The sequence below is a fragment of the Sturnus vulgaris genome, chromosome Z (assembly GCF_052056855.1).
Source record: "Sturnus vulgaris isolate bStuVul1 chromosome Z, bStuVul1.hap1, whole genome shotgun sequence".
NCBI lineage: Eukaryota > Metazoa > Chordata > Aves > Passeriformes > Sturnidae > Sturnus > Sturnus vulgaris.
Genome location: NC_142283.1, coordinates 53,033,951 through 53,056,158, shown reverse-complemented (window position 1 = coordinate 53,056,158; position 22,208 = coordinate 53,033,951). Strand labels below are relative to the sequence as shown.

Sequence of the window (22,208 nt, the reverse complement as noted above, 5' to 3'; positions counted from 1 at the left end):
GAAGGAATGTCTACTATGATCTAGTAAAGAAATTATTAATTCTGTCCATTTAATATCTACTGTTTAGATATAAAGAATAGTATTGCTAGTCAGTAGGATTGCAGTGCTATGAGAGAAACATGCCAAGCAGCTGTATTAATTTTTTTATTATTTCAAGAGATCTGTGTTTTACAGTATTAATTAGAGGAATTTTTAATTTAGCTGAACTAAAAAAAGAATGTTGCACTTCAACGCTGAGGTGGAAATAACATTTTTTGAGATGATACTTTGTAGTAAAGTTGATGATAAAACTGTGCTTCTGCATACTTCACAAAACCTTTGCTGTTACTGTTCGGAGCACTTACATTGTTGAACCAACTTATAAATCTTTTCATGGTATCTTTTAAGGAAACAATGTGATAATTGTAGTTAAAAGTAATTTTATACTTCAAATTGGCACCAGTGGAGTTTACTCCTAATACTAGGAGAATACTCCTAGTATTCTACTAAAGTCAAGTTTGGCTTGTTTCCCAAAGATATGAATTGCAAGTGTCTAGTTTTCTGACTAAAGCTGTATGCTGTTTTGCCACGTTCCTTGTTGACCATGCAGAGAATACAGATAATAAAAAGCTACTCTTTTAACAGCTGCTTTTTAGTTATCTGGTGATAATGCAGGGCTGGGGGGAAAGGTAAGTTAAATAGCTCTAAGCCATAATGGAGAGTAGAGTTTTCTTCCTAAATATGTTTCCATTTGAATTGCAATCTGTGCAGAAACAAATATAATTTAATAAGTGTAAGTGAAAACCTTTACGTTTAGTATTTTCTTATTCTTTTCTAGAAGTCTTGTGGCATTATTGTTGAGTCTTTGAGCATTTGTTACTGCTAATCACTGAGAATTTTCACTGAAACCTGACATTAGCAGGACTATTAAGTATATAATTCACTACAGTATTGTATGTGACTTTCTAGAGTTGAGAAACAGTTAAAAGTCATAGAAGGGCTTTTGAATTTTTCGGCTGCTTTTCTTGCTCTATGGGTTCCAACTATTATTCTGTCTTACTGGTCACATTTCTGGTTTGTGGTACTACACTGTTCTAATAATGTTTGGGATGCTGTATTTCAGAGGTTATGGTTTTGTCTGGTCTTCTATGTTTGGCCAATAAAAACATTTAGAGGTTTTAGAAGTGGAATTAAGCCATGTTGGATAACTATTAATAAAGACATACTGAACTGCCAGACAGTCTGAGGATAATGGAGTAGTCTTTTCTTTAAACTAGCCCTAAATATGTGTTTTATTTTTTCTTAGAAGTTACAGTGCTAGACTGATTTTTGTGTGTGAATTGAAATAAAGTATCCTATCAGTGGTTGAAAAAGTCTACTTATCTTTATCTTATTGCTTAGGGTTCTAAAAGTACAGCATCTAGGTCCAAAGAACTAAGTTAAATGTACTTTTTATTCTTTTGTTTTTCAGAGGTCCAGAAGACACAATAAATGATTGTAAAATACTTTTTATAGAGGAAATGTACAAGATTGAAAAACCAGGAGCCTATCCATTGACACTTGAGGATGGAGATTTCAAAAGTATGAGCTTTTTAAATTATTTGAATATAAACACAAATTGAGTGATGTTTCTTTAGAAAATATCAGCATGCAGAGGTAGTAGTAATAATTGGTTTGTGTTCAAGAAAATAATTGCATTGAATAATTTTTAGATCTCTGTTCTAAAAGATTAGTTACTATAAGATGGCTGTATTACTTGACATATTCAGAAACTAGTAACAGCTGATAATGCTCTAAATGTACAGTGCAGAATGAATTTGCAGTCTCATTTAAGTTCCTAGAGAGGTGTTCAGGCCACCAAAACTGCTGTTGCAACTGACATGTAATTTAAGCTTTTAATAAATTAATTAATGCCAAAAATAGAATTCTTTGGTAGTAATACACTTTAACTCTGTCATTATGTCAGGGGAAAAAAGATAAAGAACTTTGCATTAAAGCTGCTGGTACCATGAAAAAAAAAAAAGAGATAATTAGTGTTTGGATTAGTTGACCCTGCATGATCTTCTAAAAAAGTTACTTCCTTAACCTCCACACAATCACAATAAAGAATTAGTGGCAGTTTAGCTAAGAAGTAGTGTGACATTTTGTCCTAAGTTTGAAAATATATATAAGTTAGGAGTGCTAAATGTTTGTGATAGCAACACTGAAGATTGAACTGCAGGTCTACAATTATGTATTAGATATAATTATATATTCCATTTCTGACTCCATGCAATTTTTCAGAACTTTTGTGGGTGGCTCTCAGTGCACGACAATGAGTCTGAATAATGTTTATTTGTTGTAAAAAAAATTAAAAATCACGGTTTTTCCGAGAAGGAAATACCATTCCCTGTGGCATTCTTAAAAGTAAAAAGTCAATTTCTCAACTCATTATTAATTTTCATTATTTGAGAATTACTTCCCTTAGAATACTAAAAAAAACCCCAAAAAACCCAACAACTATCCACTCTTGTTTTATTTTGTTATTTTGTTCTTGGTCACATTAAAAGATCTTTCCAGTATCTTAAAGCATGTTTTGATTTAATAAGATTGCAGTGTAAGAAAATTGAAAATCTACATAGTTTTGTGTTTACACACTGTTTATTTTGCAAGTATGCAACATTTTAAATGACATAAAAAATGATTACAGTTCATTTAGTTCTTCCCTGTGATTACCTTATTGTTGACCATAAAACATTGTCTACAATGGTGTTATTTGGTCTGACATGAGTATCTACTCAGCATAGAATCATTTACTAATCATAGAATCACTTAGCTGGCAAAAGACCCTGAAGACCATCCAGTCCATCACGAAACCATGTCCCTGAGTGCCACATGTTTTTTGAACACTTCCGGGGGTGGTAATGCCATCGATTTTCTGGGCAACATCTTCCAGTGCTTAATCACTCTTTCTGTGAAGCAGGTTTCCTAATAACCAATCTAAACTTCCCGTAGCCCAACTTCAGGCCATTTCCTCTTTTCCTTTTTACTGACCCTCACCTGGCTACAAACTCAGGTAGTTGTAGAGAGCAATAAGGTTTCAGGTCACCTGAGCCTTCTTTTCTCTGGGGTAAACACCCCCAGCTCCCTGAGCTGCTTCTCACAGGACTTGTGTTCCAGAGCCTTCACGAGCTTCACTGCCCTACTCTGGACACAGAGTATTCCAGCACTTCAATGTTCTACTTGGAATGAGGGATCCAAAGCTGAACACAGGATTTGAGGGGTGCCCTCACCAGTCTGTATTTGTACACTGATTGCCACTCTAATTGTTTCAGAGTCAAGACCTTCATTATCTATTACATCTCCTTCCCTCCAATGTTGATAGTTGTAACCTCTTTGCTTAAACTGCCCAAATATTGACATCTGTGTAGAGATTTCCACCTCTGTGTATGTTTTATTTCATTTTGTTTCTGGTCCAAATCTTCTTAATTTCAGCATATTGTTTATAACCTTCATAAATAATATCATTCATAAATATAATATTTTAAAGTGTAATTGTGAAAAATAAATTGATCTGGGAATTCAGCCTTATTTCTTGAACTGCTCTTTTTCCTGAAGCCAATGCTCACCACACAACCCTGTTCAGATGATTCTGGTTTTTCAGCCAGGTCAGCTGTTTTGCCATTGCTCAGGTATGCACAGTGCACATAAGTTGAGCTGTATGCTATAACCACCAGTGTAGCCTTTCCTTCTGGGCTACCCCATTTGTACCGTATATTAAGAAAATTAAATATATATACACACCTATCTATAAACACACAGCTCCCTTAGCTTATGTACTATGGAAAAATGCAGAATGTCATTACAATAATGGCAGATGAAATTGAAATCATTTTTTGGGCTTAAATATTCTATGAGTTTGTTGTAAGCACAATCAACAAATGCACTGTCTATGTTTTGTCCATATTAAGCTACTCTCCATGCCCTTGTCAAAAGATAGAATGCCTGCTATGGAAATAATCTTCATCAGATAAACAGTGTAGGTTGTCTCTGCAGAAAACTCATTTCTTGAGCATGGTCACATAATAATTAGATTTTGTATGTGTAAAGTGATGGCAATATACGTTTAGCAGTTAAAATTAAAAAGAAACTAGTCATTTTCTAGTTAATTAGCAGAAGTAAAATTCTACAACTGAGGGAATGAGTAAGGCTAAGCCTATTGGAAAATTATAGTAGAAATAAAAAATTCTAAGAACCAACATATTTTTAAATATGTTACAAATATTTATATGCAACATGCAAATAAGACCTAGGTAACAACATATATTACTTCCATCAGAATCCAAACTTGTGCTAACTCCTTCTGCAAAAAAAGATAATGCAAAATTAGTTATGCAACTAAACTCTGCATTATTGGTTGAGGTGAACAGCATGTGTCTGCATGTGACCAACAGTGCAGCTATAGTTGGTGCATATGATTTACTATATGGTTAAAACAGAAATGTGAAAAATGAAAGCCATATCATGAAAATGACTGTTTGTAGTTTGTTTGTATATTGAAGAAAGTAGAGAACTTCACCTGTTGTTTAACCAAGCTAAAATATGTAGGTATTTTTTTCTCTTTTCCTATTAAAAAAATACTACTAACCTTTTACCGAAGAAACTGGTTTTGTAACTGAAACTACTTAATTACATAGGCCTAAACAATGTGTGGTGCTTAGAGATACAGAAAAATATGCCATTTCATGTTGTCTATTATTTATTGGATCAGGTAGACTATTGGATTTCCATAGGAAGTGCTCAGTCATCACTTTTAAAATTTTTCAAAGGAGTTAACTGTTAATACTCTGACTTGAATTAGTGTTGACACCTTGCACAGACTGTGAGTTTAATGTAGCTATGCTGGAAAACCCTCAGATTTTTTCATCAGCACCTGTAAAAATTTCCTTTCTCTTCAAACGAACCTTGAGAGAGAAGTCTCAAACTAATAGAAGATTACCTCCATTTGGATAGCATGAAAAGTCTTCTAGGATGCACTTTACTAGAAGCAATATTCTCATAGATTTTGGAGATTTTTTAGAAGTATATGCTTGAGTGTACCTTTGCCTTTAAGACTTTGCAAAATAGTCACTGCTGGTAGCTTTACATGTTTTTTTCTCAGGTTTTACAGTCAGTACATCTCACTAAACCTATCTGCAGCAGGAATCTTCCCTCTTCAGCGACTCTTTTATATTCTTCAGTTTTAAAGTTTTTTTTATTTAAAAGCAATTATTCAAACAGGTTCTTCTTATCATAAACTTCTTCTCAAAAAATGGTTTTAGTTTAAAGATTTAGTCCATCCCCCCTGCCATGTGCAGGGGTCTTTTTCATTAAATTGGGTTGCTCAAAGCCCCATTCAACCTGAAAGGTTCCAGGGATGGGGTATCCACACCTTCTCAGGATAACCTGTGCCAGTGTATCATCATCCTCACAGTAAAAAATTTATTCCTTGTATCATATTTCATTCAATTTAAAACTGCTTCTTGTTGTCATGATTGTTGTTCCCTGTCATTAAAGATCTTAGTAAAAAATCTTTCCCTATCTTTCTTATAAACCCCCTTTAAGTATTGAAAGGCCACCAAAAGGTATCCCTAAAGCTTTCTCTTGCTCAAGCTGAACAAATCCATCTCTCTCAGCCTTTCTTCATAGGAGAGGTGTTACTCTGATCATTTTCATGGCCCTCCTCTGGACCTGTCCTAGCAGTGGTTGGCAGGAGTAATTGGGGAGCTACACGCCTGTCAGCCTGACCTCAGTGCTGGGGAAGGGCATGGAGCAGATCATCCCGAGTGTGCAGGACAGCCAGGGGCTCAGACCCAGCCAGCAGGGGGTTGTGAAAAGCAGGTTCAGCTTGATCAGCCTGGTCTCCTTCTATGGCAGGGTGACCCACTTCGTGGCTGAGCAAAATGCTGTGGGTGTTGTCTGCCTGGACTTTAAAGCGTTTGACGCTGTTTCCCACAGCATCCGTCTGGAGAAAGTCTCTGCTCCTGGCTCAGACAGGCACACTGCTCATGGGGTGAAAACCTGGCTGTATGGCTGGGCCCAGAGAGTGGTGGTGCATAGAGTTATATCCAGCTGGTGGCCAGTGGTGTTCCCAGGGCTCAGTACTGGGGCCAGTTCTGTTTAATACTTTCATCAATGACCTGGATGGGGGGGACTGAGTGTCCCCTCAGTCAGTTCACAGATGACACCAAGCTGGGTGGGAGCATTGATGTGCTGGAGGGCAGGGAGGCTCTGCAGAGGGATCTGGGCAGGCTGGATCATGGCCCAAGGCCAGTGGTGTGAGGTTCAACAAGGCCAGTGCTGGGTCCTGCCCTTGGGTCACAGCAACCCCAGGCAGTGCCACAGGCTGGGGCAGAGTGGCTGCAAAGCTGCCCTCAGGAAAAGGACCTGGGGTGCTGGTGACAGCAGCTGAACATGAGCCAGCAGTGCCCAGGTGGCCAAGAAGGCCAATGGCATCCTGGCCTGTTCCAGCACTAGTGTGGCCAGCAGGAGCAGGGCAGGGATTGTCCCCCTGTACTTGGCACTGGTGAGGCCACAGCTCAGATCCTGTGTTCAGTTCTGAAACCCTCACTCCAAGAAGGACCAGGAAGGCACTGAAGTGAACCATAACATGTGCCTGAGAGTATTGATTAGATATTAGGAAAGATTTCTTCATATAAGGGGTTGTGAAGCATTAGACCAAGACACTAATGTCTTCTCTTTGGTGACCAGTGACAGGACCTGAGGGAATGGCCTGAGGCTGTGTTGGGAGGTTTAGGTTGGATATCAGGAATAGGTTCTTCACCCAGAGGGTGCTTGGTCACTTGAAACACTTCCCGGGGAAGTGATCACAGCACTAAGTCTGGCAGGGATTCAAGGAGATTTTGGACAATGCTCTCACAACACAGAAGGATTCTTGGGATGTCCTCTGCAGGACCAGGATTGGACATGAGTGGTTCTTGTGGATCCCCTCGTGATGTTCTATAATTCTATGATTTTATGTGAAGAATATTATGAGAGTCCAAATCAAAGGCCTTACAGACAGGTAAATGAAATCCATAGTTTTCCTTTGATAACTGATACATTCTGTCCATGGTGGAAGGCCACTGTGCCAATCAGGAACTATTTGCCCTTGGTGAAACCATTTTGGTTGTCTTCAACCTGCCCTTGGACTTCCATATATTTTGACCTGTCTTCCAGGAGTGTCTGCTCTGTGATTAGTGGGCACTGAGATGAGGCTGATTACCAAAAATTCCTAGGTTCCTGCTTTTTACCCTTTTTAAAAGAGATTGAAATGCTCCTTTTTCTCCAGTCACTGAGAACTTAGCCTGACTGCCATTGATTTTCAGACATGATGTGAGTCCATGACTTTTTATATGATGGAGAGTGGTTTAACAACTACATTAAACAGTTCTCTCAGGACCCTGTGATGTGACTCCTTGGGTCCAAAGGTCTTATCTATGTTCAGATTCTCAGATGATCTTGAGCCTGATCTACTCTTACACCAGGAGTGACTTCAATTCCCCAGTTCCTCTTTTGAGGTTTGGGGACTTAAGAGATGTGGGAAGAGCAATTACTAATGAACACTAAGGCAAACAAAATTGTTGCATACCTCAACCTTCTCCCTCTCAATTGTCATTAGTTCTGTCCCGTTTTGGGGGGACAGAGGGGAAGATATGTGTGTGCATTTTCTTTAATCTTCCATTTCTGACCAACATGCTTATAGAAGCCATTTTTACTATTTGCAATCTCTTGCCAAATTCAGCTCCAACTATACCTAAGCTTTCCTAATTTCCTGATTGTCACTCCTCGACGAGACAGCACTTCTCTTTTCTTCCCAGGATACCTGTCCCTGATTCCACACCCAGTGCTTTTCGTTCTTGTATTTCACTTTGTCCAGGAGGTCTTTACGGGGCCATGCTGCTCTTCTTCCTTCCCTATCTGAATGCTCACTGGTGGAAATTGAGAGATCTTGGGCTCTAAGAAAAATTTCTTCAAAGATCTGAGAGTTCTATCCCACTCCTTTTTCCCCCTCTGTGCAGTTTTCCAGAGGGTTCCATCCTAATTCCTTAAATAAAAATTTCAGGCTTCTAAAATTCAAGATACTGACTTTAACCTTTCTTTGGCCCATAACCCTTGAGATCACAAATTCCACCAGGGCATGACCACTTCAGCCCAGGCAGCCACTGATCCTGACCTCTCCAGTTAGTTAACCTGTGATGGTAAGCAGCAAGTGCAGTAACTCTTCTCTGTCACCTGGGTTAAGAAATTTTCCTTGATGCTCTCCAGGAGTCTCCTGGACTGCTTATATCTTGCTGAGCTGCTTTTCCAGCAGATGCCAGGTGACTGTCCTGACAAATCCCTGCAGCTGGATCAGAACCTTGCCAGAGTGATGCTTCCTGCAGGTGGAGTAAGAAGGTTTTGTCAACAGGGTCCCCTCAGTTGAGCTGGGCAATAAACACAAACCATGAGATTTCCTTTATTGGCTTGGCTTCTGATTTTCAACCACAAGCTGTTCATTTGACCTGTTCATTGCTGTTTTTCAAAGAAAGGTTTGTGCAATCAAGTCCATAGAAAGAGCAAATTGCATGCCCCTCCTTCCTTGTCTGAACCTTCTGACCAGTTTGTAGCTGTCAATTGGAGTGCTCCAGTCATGTGATTTGTCCTACCGAGTTTCGGTGTTTGGGATTAGACCATAGCTTTCCATTTGCACAGTCACTTCCAAGTCTTCTGATTGTCACCCATGCTACATATGCTAGTGTACATACATTTCAAAAGGGCTATCCACTGTGTCAGCGTTTTAGATGAAAAAGCTACTTTTGAGGCATTTCACAGTTGTTCCCCTGTCAGTTTTTAATTCATCAGCAGCCCCTGACCCTTCTTTGTTAATGAAAATTTCATCCTCTTCCCACTCCAAGTCTAGTTGGTTCTGCCTTTGAAGATAAAAGTATTGTTCAAAGTACTCCAGAAGGACTGCAGATACAGCACAATGTTTGGCATTCCAGTCCCCCTTTCTTACAAAACTTTCAGTCTGGAATTTCTCTTCAGAGAAATTTACACTGGTAATTTTCAACTGCATGGATCAATTTCTCTGTAAAGTCTATTCAGTTGGGAGGGCATGCTTTTCTTCAGTAGAAAGGCACTTGGATTTTTGCAAATTCTTCTCAGTATACTTAGGAAAAGTGTGAAAGTATCCAGAACTCCTGAGAGAAATTTTTACTTTTATTGCTTATGTTATCCAAGCGAACTTACAAGGAAGATCTTATAGGCTGTACAGCTTCAAAAGACAGCAAAGCTCCATCTTTAGGGAAAATGTGCATCTTGGGAACAGGAGAAAATAAAGAATAGCTGATGATTAGTCATGTTTTTTGTGGCTTGTTTATACACCAGAAGAAATCTTGTTAAGCCTAGATAAATACTTCATTGTAAGAAAAAAGCATTTTGAAGAGAGTAGTGTTCATAATCAGAAGTAATTATTCCTTTAGATACAGAAATGCACTTTTCTGAGATACATGGCATTTGACATTTCTTTGTTTTTGACAGGAAAAAGTGGTCCTGAATGCAAGCACTGTAGGGCTGATCCAGATAAGGAGTGCCGGTTTTGTTCGTGTTACTTGTGTGGTGGCAAACAGGATGCTCACATGCAACTCCTGTGTGATGAATGTAATATGGCTTACCATATATACTGCCTGAACCCTCCTTTAAGCAAGATACCAGAAGATGAAGACTGGTAAATATATGAGGATGATTTACTTACCTATACTGACATTCTATACATGGTACCTTTTTGATATTTGCACTTCATGAGAGAAGATAGTGAAGATGTTTTTAAATTCTGGGGTGTTTTCATCCATCTACTTAATATAAAGCTTATGTTTTCTGTCAAGATAATTATTTTAAAACATTCACAATTGATTGGTAGTAAGTTTTAATGGCCGTTATGAAATTTCAAGACTGGTATGTTCATTTCAGTCGTTATGATCATTATGATCTTCTGTGACATTACCTGATGTGATTGTATTTATTGACAGTTGCTGTTCCTCAGCCTTTTCATTTTTTAAAAGCTTCACTGCTTGAGCAATTCTCTTACGCTCATGCTTCTCTGCCCCTTCATCCTCTGTTCCTGCTGCTACCCCTGTGCTCTTTGTTGCCTCTACTACATTCATTTTTCATGCTATGGAAGGACCACCACATTGCCACTCTTCATTTCTTACGTAATTACACTTTCATCTTTATTAGCTGTCTACAATTTACACTGTTCATATTTATCACCTGTCTATGACTTACTTGAGATGCTAATCCATTATAAATGAGTAATAAATTGAACTTTATTCTAAGAAAGTTTTCCATAGACTTCATTAAATGTCTTAGATGTCTATGAATACATTGCATGGAATCTCTTTGAACCTTGTGATTATATTTTATGTAAAAATCTGTGTAAATCTTTTGGAAGTTTTAACATTCTCTGTAAATTAATCACTCAATCTCCTACACCTTACTGGATTCCATAATGTTTATTGGTTAGTGCCTGATAGTCTGCCTGCTTTATGGGGCAACTATCCTCACAGGAAAGAATTTTTCGCTAAAATCTAAACTATCTAGAAGGTGCTTTAAGGTCTTCTTAAAGCCTTTTCTCCAGACTGAACAGCCCCAACTCTCTCAGCCTGTCTTCATAGTGGAGCATCCAGACCTCTGATCAACTTGACAGCCCTCCTCTGGGCTCTTGCCAACACGTCCATATCTTTCTTGTGTTGGGTGCCCCAGAGCTGGATGCAGCACTGCAGGTGGGATCTCACAAGACCAGAGTAGAGGGGTGGAATCCCCTCCCTGGCCCTGCTGCCCACGCTGTTTTGGATGCAGCCCAGGATGAGGGTTGGCTTTCTGAGCTGCAATTGCCCGTGGCTGGGTCATGGTGAGCCTTTTGATCACAAACACCTCCTCCTCTCCAGAACCAGTCTTGGTCCATTCTCCAAATTATGAATTGTCACAGCACAGCTCGTCTGTAGCTGGGCAAATAATTTGGCCATAATTAGAAACCCAGTCAGGCTAGCCCTAGCTGCATAAAAAGATCCCTGGGTGAACAAGAACTGGTTGGATTCAAAACTACACAGGGGCCCTCAGCCAACCTCATTCACCCTAAATGCAGATGTATCATGGCCAGGGAGCTGGGCAGTGTTAAGACCTCAACCATCCACACCAATAACCACCAACAATAACCAATAACCATCAACACGTGCAAGCACAGGAGATGTGAAGCCCCTGTAAAGGAGGTGTGGAACAATAAACGAGGCTTTTTGTCACAAGGATGTCTGAGAGAAATGTCCTCTCTGTCTCCCACCAATGGCCTCAATGTAATAATGAATTTCCAGAAGTTTAATTCATATAATTAAAATTCATTGGAAAATGGCCATCAAGCTTTTTAGTTTGTTTTTGTTCACTGTGTAACTAAGAATAGGAGTCTTAAGATCTATATATTTAAGTAGATAGCTGCATCTGTGGATGAAGTCATGGGTGGTAGAAGAACAGTTGTGGACCTGGCTTATGTGAACTGGTTTTGGGATGCTTAGTGTCACCAGCCCCATACCGTCTTAAGGCTTGTCATTATGTAGAAGTGCATTTGCACTGGGCAAAGCAGCATCTCCTACTGAAGAAAAGTTTGTGCCCTCCCTTCTTCTTGCATACTAGCAAAGAGTCATCGTTATTTGAATCTTAATTTAGAAACAGTTTGCTTTAGAATTGGAAATACTTCCATTTCACTTTTTTATAGTGTAAAATCTGGCAAACGCTCTTCAGGGGTTAAGCCTTCAGTTTGGGAAAGGATTAATTTATCTTGTGGAGATTAAGTCACTCTCTTTGTGAAACAGTATTTAATATTCCCTACAAGATTCAGTGTAAAAGATATTCAGGTAATATTGTTACCCTGTTAAGAAACACGGAATTCACCATGTAACTTCACCTGGTTGATTCATCTTACGAATTTGCATTATGTCATGTTTGTTCTTTTAATTGGTCTTACATGCTTTTTCTGTAAGTAGCTGTAATATCCATCCAAGTCACGGTGTCAGACAATTTCAGCATCTTATATTTTTGTTTTTTAATCTACATGGCTTCGTTGTTTCAATGATTCAACACCTTTATTGAGATAGTGAAATCTATTCCTGTGAACTTTATTCATTAGTTCTTCTATTCATATCCACATAAAAAACTTAATAAATCACAAACTATAGTAGTAGTAGTAGTAGTAGTAGTAGTTGTTGTTGTTACCTGAATGAGGTTATCAACGTAAGTGTAGATCAGGCTTCCTCCTCTAATGGTATATGGACCAAATCCAGCCTATGGGAGCCAGAAACATGGAAATGCCTTTGTACTGTTGTTCCTGGACCAGGATAAGAATGTTGTTGGAAACAGCAGAATGACCACTGTACTCCTTTTCTCTCTCTGCTGTAGTGAGTGTATACTAGTACCTCTGCTTTCCTACTGGAATGTTAGTTGGAGTGAGCCTCAGCATTATATTCCAAATGGCTTCAGAGTTGTGGAATGAGTGAGAGTGTGTGTGTTTCTGTACACATTATGTCATACCTTGGCTGTGTTTGACATTCAGCAATCTGTAGTGAAATTTGTTGCACTACCAGCAAAAAATAAGGACAGACTGAGCAGACACAGAAACAGACCATGAGTACTGGTTAGCAGCATATTCTAATCTCAGCTATCTTCTCCTTTACATTATGTAAATTAAGGAGGACTAAATGAAGAGAATATACAGGAGACATAGGAACCTCTCACATATCATATGAGAAAAAATAATTATATGTTTTGTGACTAGCACTCTACGTTTAAAGATAATGAAAAGCCCTTTTTTAAAGAAAGTTGGCAGTATTTGTTCATGTTGAGTTCATTTTTTAAGCTGTAGGCTTCAGCTGCTTAAGACTGGTATATGCTTGCTAGCTTGAAACTTTCAGTCAAAATAAACAAATGGACACTATTTTGGCTACAAGACATGTATTGCCATTATTATGAAGTTAATTGAGAATTTACTAAAACCTTTTTTTAGGTATTGTCCTTCCTGCAAAAATGATTCTAATGAAGTTGTAAAGGCTGGAGAAAAGCTCAAACAGAGTAAAAAGAAAGCAAAGATGCCATCTGCCAGTACTGAAAGCCAGAGAGACTGGGGAAAGGTAGTGTGTTTTAGAAATAGCTGTTACTCTGATTGTTCATGTATGTGCTGCATCTATAATTCTGCTTACATGTGCACTACACAAAATTCAGTACTGGGTTGCACAGCCATCAACACAATGTTTAATCCTGCCTGCTGTGTATTGGCAGTTAAAGCAGTGGAAAGATTATTAAGGTGACTAGATGTAAAAGCAACAAAAAAAAGACAACCCCCAATGCCCTTCCCAAACCCATAACCATATATTACTTAATTTAACTTTCCTTTTAAAAATTGTTTGCATATTTTGAAGTATGTGTTTGTTATAATAGGCAGATTTTGTGATCTCTGCATTGAATTTGCAAATAGTCTTCAATATTGTAATTCATTTGTCTGATTACTTTTGTCTGATGTATTTTTAGGGCATGGCCTGTGTTGGTCGCACTAAGGAATGCACTATTGTTCCTTCAAATCATTATGGGCCTATACCTGGTGTTCCTGTTGGGACAACCTGGAAATTCAGAGTTCAGGTATGTTGCTTCAATATTAGCTGTAGTTGAAGGAAGTAGGAATGACAATGGGCACCAAAATAAATTTCAATTGACAATTGCCATTTTCGCCAGCACTAAGTAAGGCAAATACATTATGATTCCAATATTAGAAGTGATGCTGATAGTAGTGAGGGTTGAACTATGCTGATTTTACCATACCAACTTTTTAATCCAACTTTTTACATGCAACTTAGTAAAAAGTCTGTTGGAATTATGATAGATATATTCCATATGTTAAAATTTTAAGTTAAAAGAGTTAAGTATTTTCTGAGGTTTTCTTCACATGAACTGATTATCCCATGCATGGGGTGTAGACTGCAGATCTTGAAAACATTCTGTGTTATCCCTGTGAATTGACTCTGTAGGTGTTTTTGGTCATATATAATGGATGTCCGAATCTGCTTTTAGGCTGATGCACCGCTTAAACCAGTGTAAAGCTCTACTGCTACTGAAGTTCACTGTATATTCAACTTTTGGTGGTTTTGTTTAACTGTCTCATTTTCTGTTTCAGATATTCCTTAGGCTCTATGGTAAACTAGGTTGATAAAAAACTGACAGAAAGATAATCCTGTCTGGAGTAGACTGGGGGCTAATTTTCCCAGTCCGTTTTGCATTTTGGTTATATAAGCACAGTGCCAATACTCAACGGGACAAGAAAAAACAAAGCAGGGAGGATGGGACAGCTGGATTTTGTGCCAGTACTGATTTTTTTCTGATTTTCAAGTGTCCAGCAAGCTACAGACTTCCTCCCTTTTGCTCCAGCCTGATCCAATTGCAATGATTTTTCGGTTATCTTTCATTTTTTTATTGTTGTTTTTTGTGATGAAAATACATAGTTCTTTGTTTCTCAAATCAGTTAGTTCTTTGTCTCTTGCATGTGTAAGTGATTGGAACTGAATGTTTCCTGTCATATTGGGAAGAATAAAACCAGGGGGTTTTAAACCACTTGAGGAGGGACAAGCCAAAAATCAAAAGTCTCTTCTAATTTGTTTTATGAACTTTTCGTCACTTACTTTCTTTCTGTTGGGTGCCAGATTATGTAAAGTCTAACAAGTAAGAGAGCTTTCTAAAATCACTTAAGTAAATCAAAGTATCAAAATCAATTTTTATTTTCACTGCTTCAATAGTAATTGGAATTACTAGTTAACCTTTTTGTTAGGAATTCTATTGGTAAGACAAAAGGTAATGCTATGCAAGTATTTCTAATACCCAAAGGAAAAAGAAACATAATTAGAGTGCTGCTTTCACCAGAAAGTCTGTAAAAAATATTTCTTACATATATATATAATATATATAGTATGTACATTATATATGCTATATATATATATGATGTATGTGTGTATATATATATTTTTTTACATTTATGGACTAAATACCAGAAGACAGTTGACATTTGTGCACAATTAATTTATTTTGGGTACAAATTAAGCATTTTGTCTGTTTTTTAAAAAACTTAAATTCTTTCCACATAGAAAGTCAAACTAGACTTTTGTTTCTCATGTGAACTAATCTCTTTTATGGCAAAATGAGATTGTCTCAGCAAATCTATGAGAATTTAGAGACTGTATGAGAATTTGAGGACTTCTTTATTTCTGATTTGCATAGTTTTTTTATTACACAAACTCTTTTTTCTCTAGAAGAAAATTGCCTAATGTTACTTCTGGAGAGAGCATCTGGAAAGCATCTTTGGCATGAATTATTTATCAGTGTTCATCTTTGTGTTGAATCACCTACCAGAAACCTAAATTTAATTGATAAAACCTGGAAATGAAAAGAGGGGAGGGAAGAATGAATTAAATTTGATACAACAGGAAAGAGAGACGCAATAGTGAGGCCTTTTAATTCAATGATAAATGGTCTGGAAAAATTGGCAAATAACTGATAAAGTTAAGTGAGTGTGCTAAGTTGTTGTGGATAGCAAACATGGGGCTGGGAAGAGTTCTAAGTGTGTAATTTGTAACTGGCTTTCAGCTACTTATTTTTGTTATTTAGCAAAGGGATATTCTAATGGCTAATTTTGAAAAATATGTAATTTTAATAGTGATCAGAAAAAGAAATCAAATATTAAATTATCATGAAATGAAGGGTCAGGAAAATAAAATACATTATTATGAACAACAGTCAGGACAATTAAAAGAATGGAATGGTTTTCATTCATCTGGAAAATGTAGAAAATTTTGTGGGGCATAGATGACTACAAAATGATGTACAGTATAAAAAAAGTGGGACCGATATACGTACTTCTCTAATGTCAAATTTACAAATCATAATGTCAAATTTTGTAAAGTTTTCAAAAAGTTTTTCAGTAGTTTTCAGCAGAATAGGAAGTCAGCCACAGACAGCTGGATCCCGAGAAATTGGGCAGGGAAGTATTGTTGTGTCCTTGCATAGTTTTAATTACTGTGCACAGCTCTAGTCTGTTGTTAAAGAGTGCATTTTTTACTAGCTGGATCTCTGATGTATTGTGGTATGAAATTTCAAGGCTATAGCAGAAGAATATAGACTTCCATGGAATTAGTAAGTTGGGAAAAGGAGTTCAGGGGTGCAAGAAGCAGAATGAGAAAAACAGGCAAAATCAAGGTCTGGAAAAAGATATGAAGTTAGAAGTAGTGTAATTGGTTTTATGCTGGAAACCTTCATTCTACCAACAGTATTTTTTGCATAACATACTGAGAAAATGTATACTCTCTTTTTATTTGTAAAGGTTGTTTGTGGGGCTTTTCTAATCAGTAGTTTGAAACCATTATTAAATGAATTTTTGTGGGAGAGATGCTCCAGCAGATTTTAATGATTATGCTACACCTGCACCTTTCAGGTGGTCAGATTGCAGATTACTTGAATACTTATTACGGAGAGTTATCCTGATTGGAGAAATAATCTGTGATCCTATTAGTGTTGCAATGGCTTCTTCTGTTTCTTTGGGCAGGCTGTTAATATTCCTCTCCACTGGTTACATTTACAGGGTGTTACCTTAAAAGTCCTTGGCAAAATGGTCTTTACGCTGAGATATTCCGTGGTTAAAGATGGTAAAATGTTGCCAAACTGGTAGATCTCTTTCTCCTTTGAATTGTTCTAAATGACTGTGCAAGTAGAGTATAGCAGTGAGTACAGTTTTAGATACTGCTTATGGAAAAATTCTTGGAGATTTTCCCCAAAGAAACTGTACCATTACATTTTCAGTGTCACTACAGACCTACATTGTTCTGCTGGTTTTCTGGGTGTTCTTACTTTTAGCTTTTCTTCCTGAAGAAACAGTGGAATTCACACCTTTAGTAGCAGTCTCACATTAACTGTTGACACAGAAACTTCTGTACAATATTTTGGGCAGAAAAAAGTGGTTGTAAGGTGACTAGATATTTTTAAAAATAGATATAAAGTGGCTTTTTTCTGTTCCCAGGTGAGTGAAGCAGGTGTTCACAGGCCCCATGTTGGTGGAATCCATGGACGCAGTAATGATGGAGCTTATTCACTCGTACTAGCTGGGGGATTTGAAGATGAAGTGGTATGTCATTCATGCAAGCAATGGTCCTGCTGTTCTAATGCATCAAACGTATCAATGTCTGTAAATATAGAATTATATTTGGTGTTTAATGTAAAACTGATGTTTAGGCAGATATGACTGTGGAAAAAACCAGCTACTACTGATAAATTAAGTAGTTCTTAGTATTTTGGAGGAAAAAAGTCTTACCAAATCTTAAAGAATGCTTATGCTCAGATTTACATTAAAGCAAAATGTTAGTTGCCATTGGATTTTACATTGTTTAGGGTAGTTACATTTCAGTATACTTTTAGAGTCTGAATTGAGTGTCATATAGAATCTGATAGTAATTATGTGCAATATTATGTTTTATGTTCTGCTTTTGTCACAATTTAATTACATTCTAAAGAGTATTTCTAAATATGTGATACATTTATCTTAATGAAGCAAGAATAAAAGATATATGTGGCTTGATACTATGAAGTTCTGAAGTTTCTTGGCTCCTGCTAATGAGCACTCTCAGAACTTCTTAGCAAAGTCTCAGAATCTTGTACTATGATCCCTAAGGATGCTGGAAAAAATTGTACTTTGGTGTTAACATTTAAATAGAGCAATAGAAGCAGTTATGCTGCTAAACAAAAGAGTAACTGCTTAACTTTTCATCTTGTGGTGTTGTCCAACATTTATTTATTAAGAGATTACAGTTTTCTTCTATTAAATTATGTTTACACAAGGTACATCCCTTACTGCAGTTCCAGTCCATCAGGTGGAATTTTGAGTCATGGATTAGGTGAAGGGTAATGCAGTAAGCAATCCTGTTTTTTTAAAATGTGCATAGCTGTCAATCACAAGGAAAAGGGCACTGAAGAAAAATAAGTAAGCATATGAATGAAACAGCATCAGAATGTATTACATCCTTTGCCAACAGCATCTACCAGCTGCTGCTGCTGCTGCTGTTGCTGCTGCTGCTGCAGAGCATTTCCTCTTACTAGAACAAGTGGCATGAGGACTGGTGTTTGGATATGGTGTCCTTACTGTCTATCCCAGCCCAGGCTCTCAGACTCAAGAACACTGTTTCACAGTGGTTCTATTTGCTACGCTGGGATGCTGCAGACTCCTCTCTTTATTCTTTTGGGTGACATTGATGTCCCCTTATTTCTGAGGTAGTACTTATTCAATTCCAACAATGCAGTAAACTTAATTGGATCCTTCTATGCCTTTTCCATTCACCTAAGTGATGTTGTGACTATGTGATTTTGTAGACACCTAAGTACTATCATAAAGACATAAATACTTTTGAAAAGGCATAGTAGGAGAGAAATGGTGCAGAAAATACCCTAAAATCTTATATGCACCTCAGGTTTTTTCTGTTTTTCAACTAATAATGCAAGGGATTTTTTTTCCCAGTTACATTACTGAAGTTAATTTTTCTTCTCTTCTTCTTTCATGTGCCAGATTTTATCTTCCAATTTATTTCCATTTTACCTGCTTTTTTTGAAAAAGGTTGAGATAAAACTCCTGAAAGAATACGCACAGAAAAATCGAGTAATGTACTTATAAGTATCAAATACAGTATCTAATTAATTTGAGATGTGAAATTTGAGATTTATTTATTTTTAAAAAATACACAGTAAACCTCTGCTCACATCTATTAATTTTATTGTATGAGTACCAAAAAAGAGAGGTGACTCTTACTTGAATTTCAATGGTGCAATAAAGATGCATGCAAAGATTACATGTGTAAGCTTTTATAAAATTGAGAAATCAATTCATCTTGGAGGAATATTATAGTGTTTATAAACTTTATGCAACAAAGCCCACATTGGAGTAAAGTAATTACAAAAACATATTGCAGGAAAGAGAGTTCATTGTCTAGCTTTTAGATCCTTGCATTTTAATGCCATGCCTTTAGAAACTTATAATCCTAGACACCCAGAATTGCCTACAGTTTTACTGAAGTTCGGATACTCTGGATGTACTGGAGTGCTCATTAATAACAAATTTTATCAGTTCTGTCAGATCTACCCTCAAGATTGAGAACAGGTACAGTCATAGTTTAAAAAATGAGCATTGAGTGAAATTGTTTTGCACAACGTGCTTTATCATAATTTCTAACTATATGCACATAAAATATTTGCATCTTAATCTCAATCCTGAAAATGGGTAACTTTGAATTCTAGTGACAAGTTACATGGCTTACCTATAGTTAGCTTTTATTTTGAATATGTTAATGTTGCTGATCTCCTGGTATTGCTTTGTTAGTAACCATAAAAGGAGCATTAGCTGAAGAAATTGAGAAGTCTTTCAGTAATTTATAATTTAAGAATTATTTCAGAACAGATTAGCATTTACACACTACATACTCAACTATTATTACTGATTGTGCAATCACAATGCATGATAAACGTATTCTGATTTGTTTATCTAATCAAGCAGCTGAAGAGGTTTAACTTTTGTGTTGAAAATTTGCCTTCTTATTTTGTGTCATTGTTTTTATGTATCAAGTTGAAACTGCTGCTTATTGTCAAAAGTTTCGAAATTAATGTTTCTGCTGGGTTGAGGTAGTGTTGTAAAGATGGTAAATTAATTGTGTGCTCTAGTTTAATCCAACCAAAACTATTTATTCTGTAAGTGTTGTTGCACATAGGATCATATGGGAAATCTCTGAACTGAGATTCAGAATCTCTTGGAGAATAATATTTGGTGTGAGCAGCCGGATCTTTTTGCAAAAGATTCTGAGACTACAAAAGATAACAACTGTAATGACTCAAAGGGGACCTCAGGCAATATTGTTTAGGTTTGTTGATATTTTATACCAAACCATTCACTGCCTGGAATGTAGCATTCACAAACCACTTCATTAAATGAATGTCTAATATGAAAAACATGTCTTTTAGATTTTAAATGCGTTGCTTTAACTAGAATTACAGTAGGCTAATTAAATTAGTCATACAGATTGCAGGATTTTTTTTCCTTCAAAAAAACCGATCAATTTTGGATGTCCAGCTGATAGCCAAATATAACCATAATTTTAAAATGCTCTTTCTAAAAGCTGTTGTATCTCCTAAGTAAACTCCCACTACAGAAAGAGGCCTTTGACCTGAAAAGACTCTCTGTCTTTGGTAAGCCTTGTTCAAAGTCAGAATGGATTTTTAATGGAACAAGAGATAATTAATCCACACTGGGTAGCCTGAATTATTTACATATTAATGTTCAGTTTAAAAGCCTGGTAATCCACCGTTTTTGGACACTGCATGGAAAGGAGAAAGAAAACCCTCACAAAGGAATTCACATACCATAGTTAACTAGGACTTTGATCTTTTGAAGTGTTGCCCTATTTCCATCACCAGTTAGCCACCTTCTGCTGTTTTCTGCTTTGAAGCTGTCTTTCTTACTGTTCAGCCATGTAGATTAGTGAACACTAAAATGGTGACATGTTTTTGTTGTGGTGGAATGTGCCATGAAACTACCAGGTTCTTGCTGTCAGGGGCGATTGTGGGAAGGACTCAGCAAGAACAATTATGATGTATTCTCCACTTAGTGCAAGGGATTCTTACTGATTTACAAATGAAATTTGTACGTTATCCCTTCCTTTTCAATTGGCACCTTTTATTGCAGTATTAAACCAAGAACTTATCAAAAATAAATCACACAATGGGCAGATAGGCCAATTCTGTCAGCTCTTTATAGGTACAGAGTTTAATGGAGATGAATGATGACATGGTTCTGTTTCAGATATCCCTACTACTGGGGAAAGAAAATGCTTTCAAATGTAGTTGTTTGATAGATAATAATTGTCTTAGATTTAATAACTTCATTTAAAAAGGCTTGGTGCTTTTTTATTTTATCATATAATCAAATTCACCTTTTATTAATTACATTTTACTGAGGTCAAACTGATGAAGGATTGATGAAGTGATGATATTTGGGAATTTCTTGTATCTTTGAAATCTGAGCATAGCAGAGGTGTTAATGGAGAGAGAAAATAATTGAGAGGTCTCTTGAGGTAGCTGATATTCTAGTAACTTGAAATAGCTAATATCTCTGTCAGCTGGTGCATAAAAGTAATCCATGGAAATAATGTGGTCAAATGATTCAATAGAATTCAAAATTTTACTTTCTTCATTCTACATTATTTCTCTGTTAGGCTTACAACTGCTTATATAACAATATGTATGGTGGAATATGATTTAATACAAGTGACTGACTGCGTGCACTGGCTCTCTGAGGCTGACTGGATTGTAGTGCTAGAGCTTCAGACTTGTCTTCCACTCACATGCCTCAGTATGAGATACTGGGTCAGTGCTACTGTGGCTGAAGTTCATTTGCTCTATAATGTGATCACACTTTACAAACAGGACAGTTAAGAAATAACTTTATGGACACAACATAAGAAAAAGACACATACAGAAGGCATTAAGAGAAGACAGAATAGCAAATACTTACTAGCTGTTGAAAGACAGTTTTGGTGCAAGGAAGTGGAATTTAGCTGTGGAAAGCAGAAGAGAAATGGCAATTATGTATTTTAAGGTAAGAAAGTGGGGAGAATGCAGGAAGAAGGGAAGGGAAAAGATAAGACTGTTTTGATAGGCTTTTTGACAGCTATTTTGTTTGTTCAAGAACATAGAGACATCAATAATTCCTTTTGCCATATATTTTCTCTAACTGTTGAACCATTGTCTTCAGTTCTGCTTTCTGATCCTCTTCAGACAATAATAGCTTTACCAATCTCATACTGACTCTCAGTTAAAAGTTGTTGTAGGTGGTTTGAAAATCCTGTATTATCTATACATAGAACTCACAAATGTCAAGATATTGAAGATCATTACTCTTCAATAATCCCAAATAATAAGCTGTGAATATTCCTGTTATACTTCACTTTGAAAGTAAAACATCATAAGCCCACTGCAAGTAGGTATTGTACGTCTCCCAGTATGTCTCTGGAGTACCAGTGTCCGGATTTCACTCCTGCTAGTCATAGGCATGTTCATATCCACATTTATTCCACTTGTTAGACATTGAGTCTGTGTCACATCACTTACTCTTGCCATTT

The 22,208-nt window shown here is 36.9% G+C and overlaps 1 protein-coding gene across 5 annotated transcripts in view; it reads left to right on the top strand.

Annotated features, from left to right (window-relative positions):
* Nucleotides 1–22,208, top strand: part of UHRF2 (ubiquitin like with PHD and ring finger domains 2) — a 78,643-nt gene that overhangs the window by 45,709 nt on the left and 10,726 nt on the right. For all 5 annotated transcript variants that reach the window (XM_014876149.2, XM_014876075.2, XM_088155875.1 and 2 more), the window contains exons 5-9: nt 1,451–1,560; nt 9,520–9,706; nt 13,028–13,151; nt 13,549–13,656; nt 17,075–17,179. In XM_014876149.2, the coding sequence (XP_014731635.2) occupies nt 1,451–1,560; nt 9,520–9,706; nt 13,028–13,151; nt 13,549–13,656; nt 17,075–17,179 (634 nt within the window). The remainder of the gene's footprint in view (nt 1–1,450; nt 1,561–9,519; nt 9,707–13,027; nt 13,152–13,548; nt 13,657–17,074; nt 17,180–22,208) is intronic.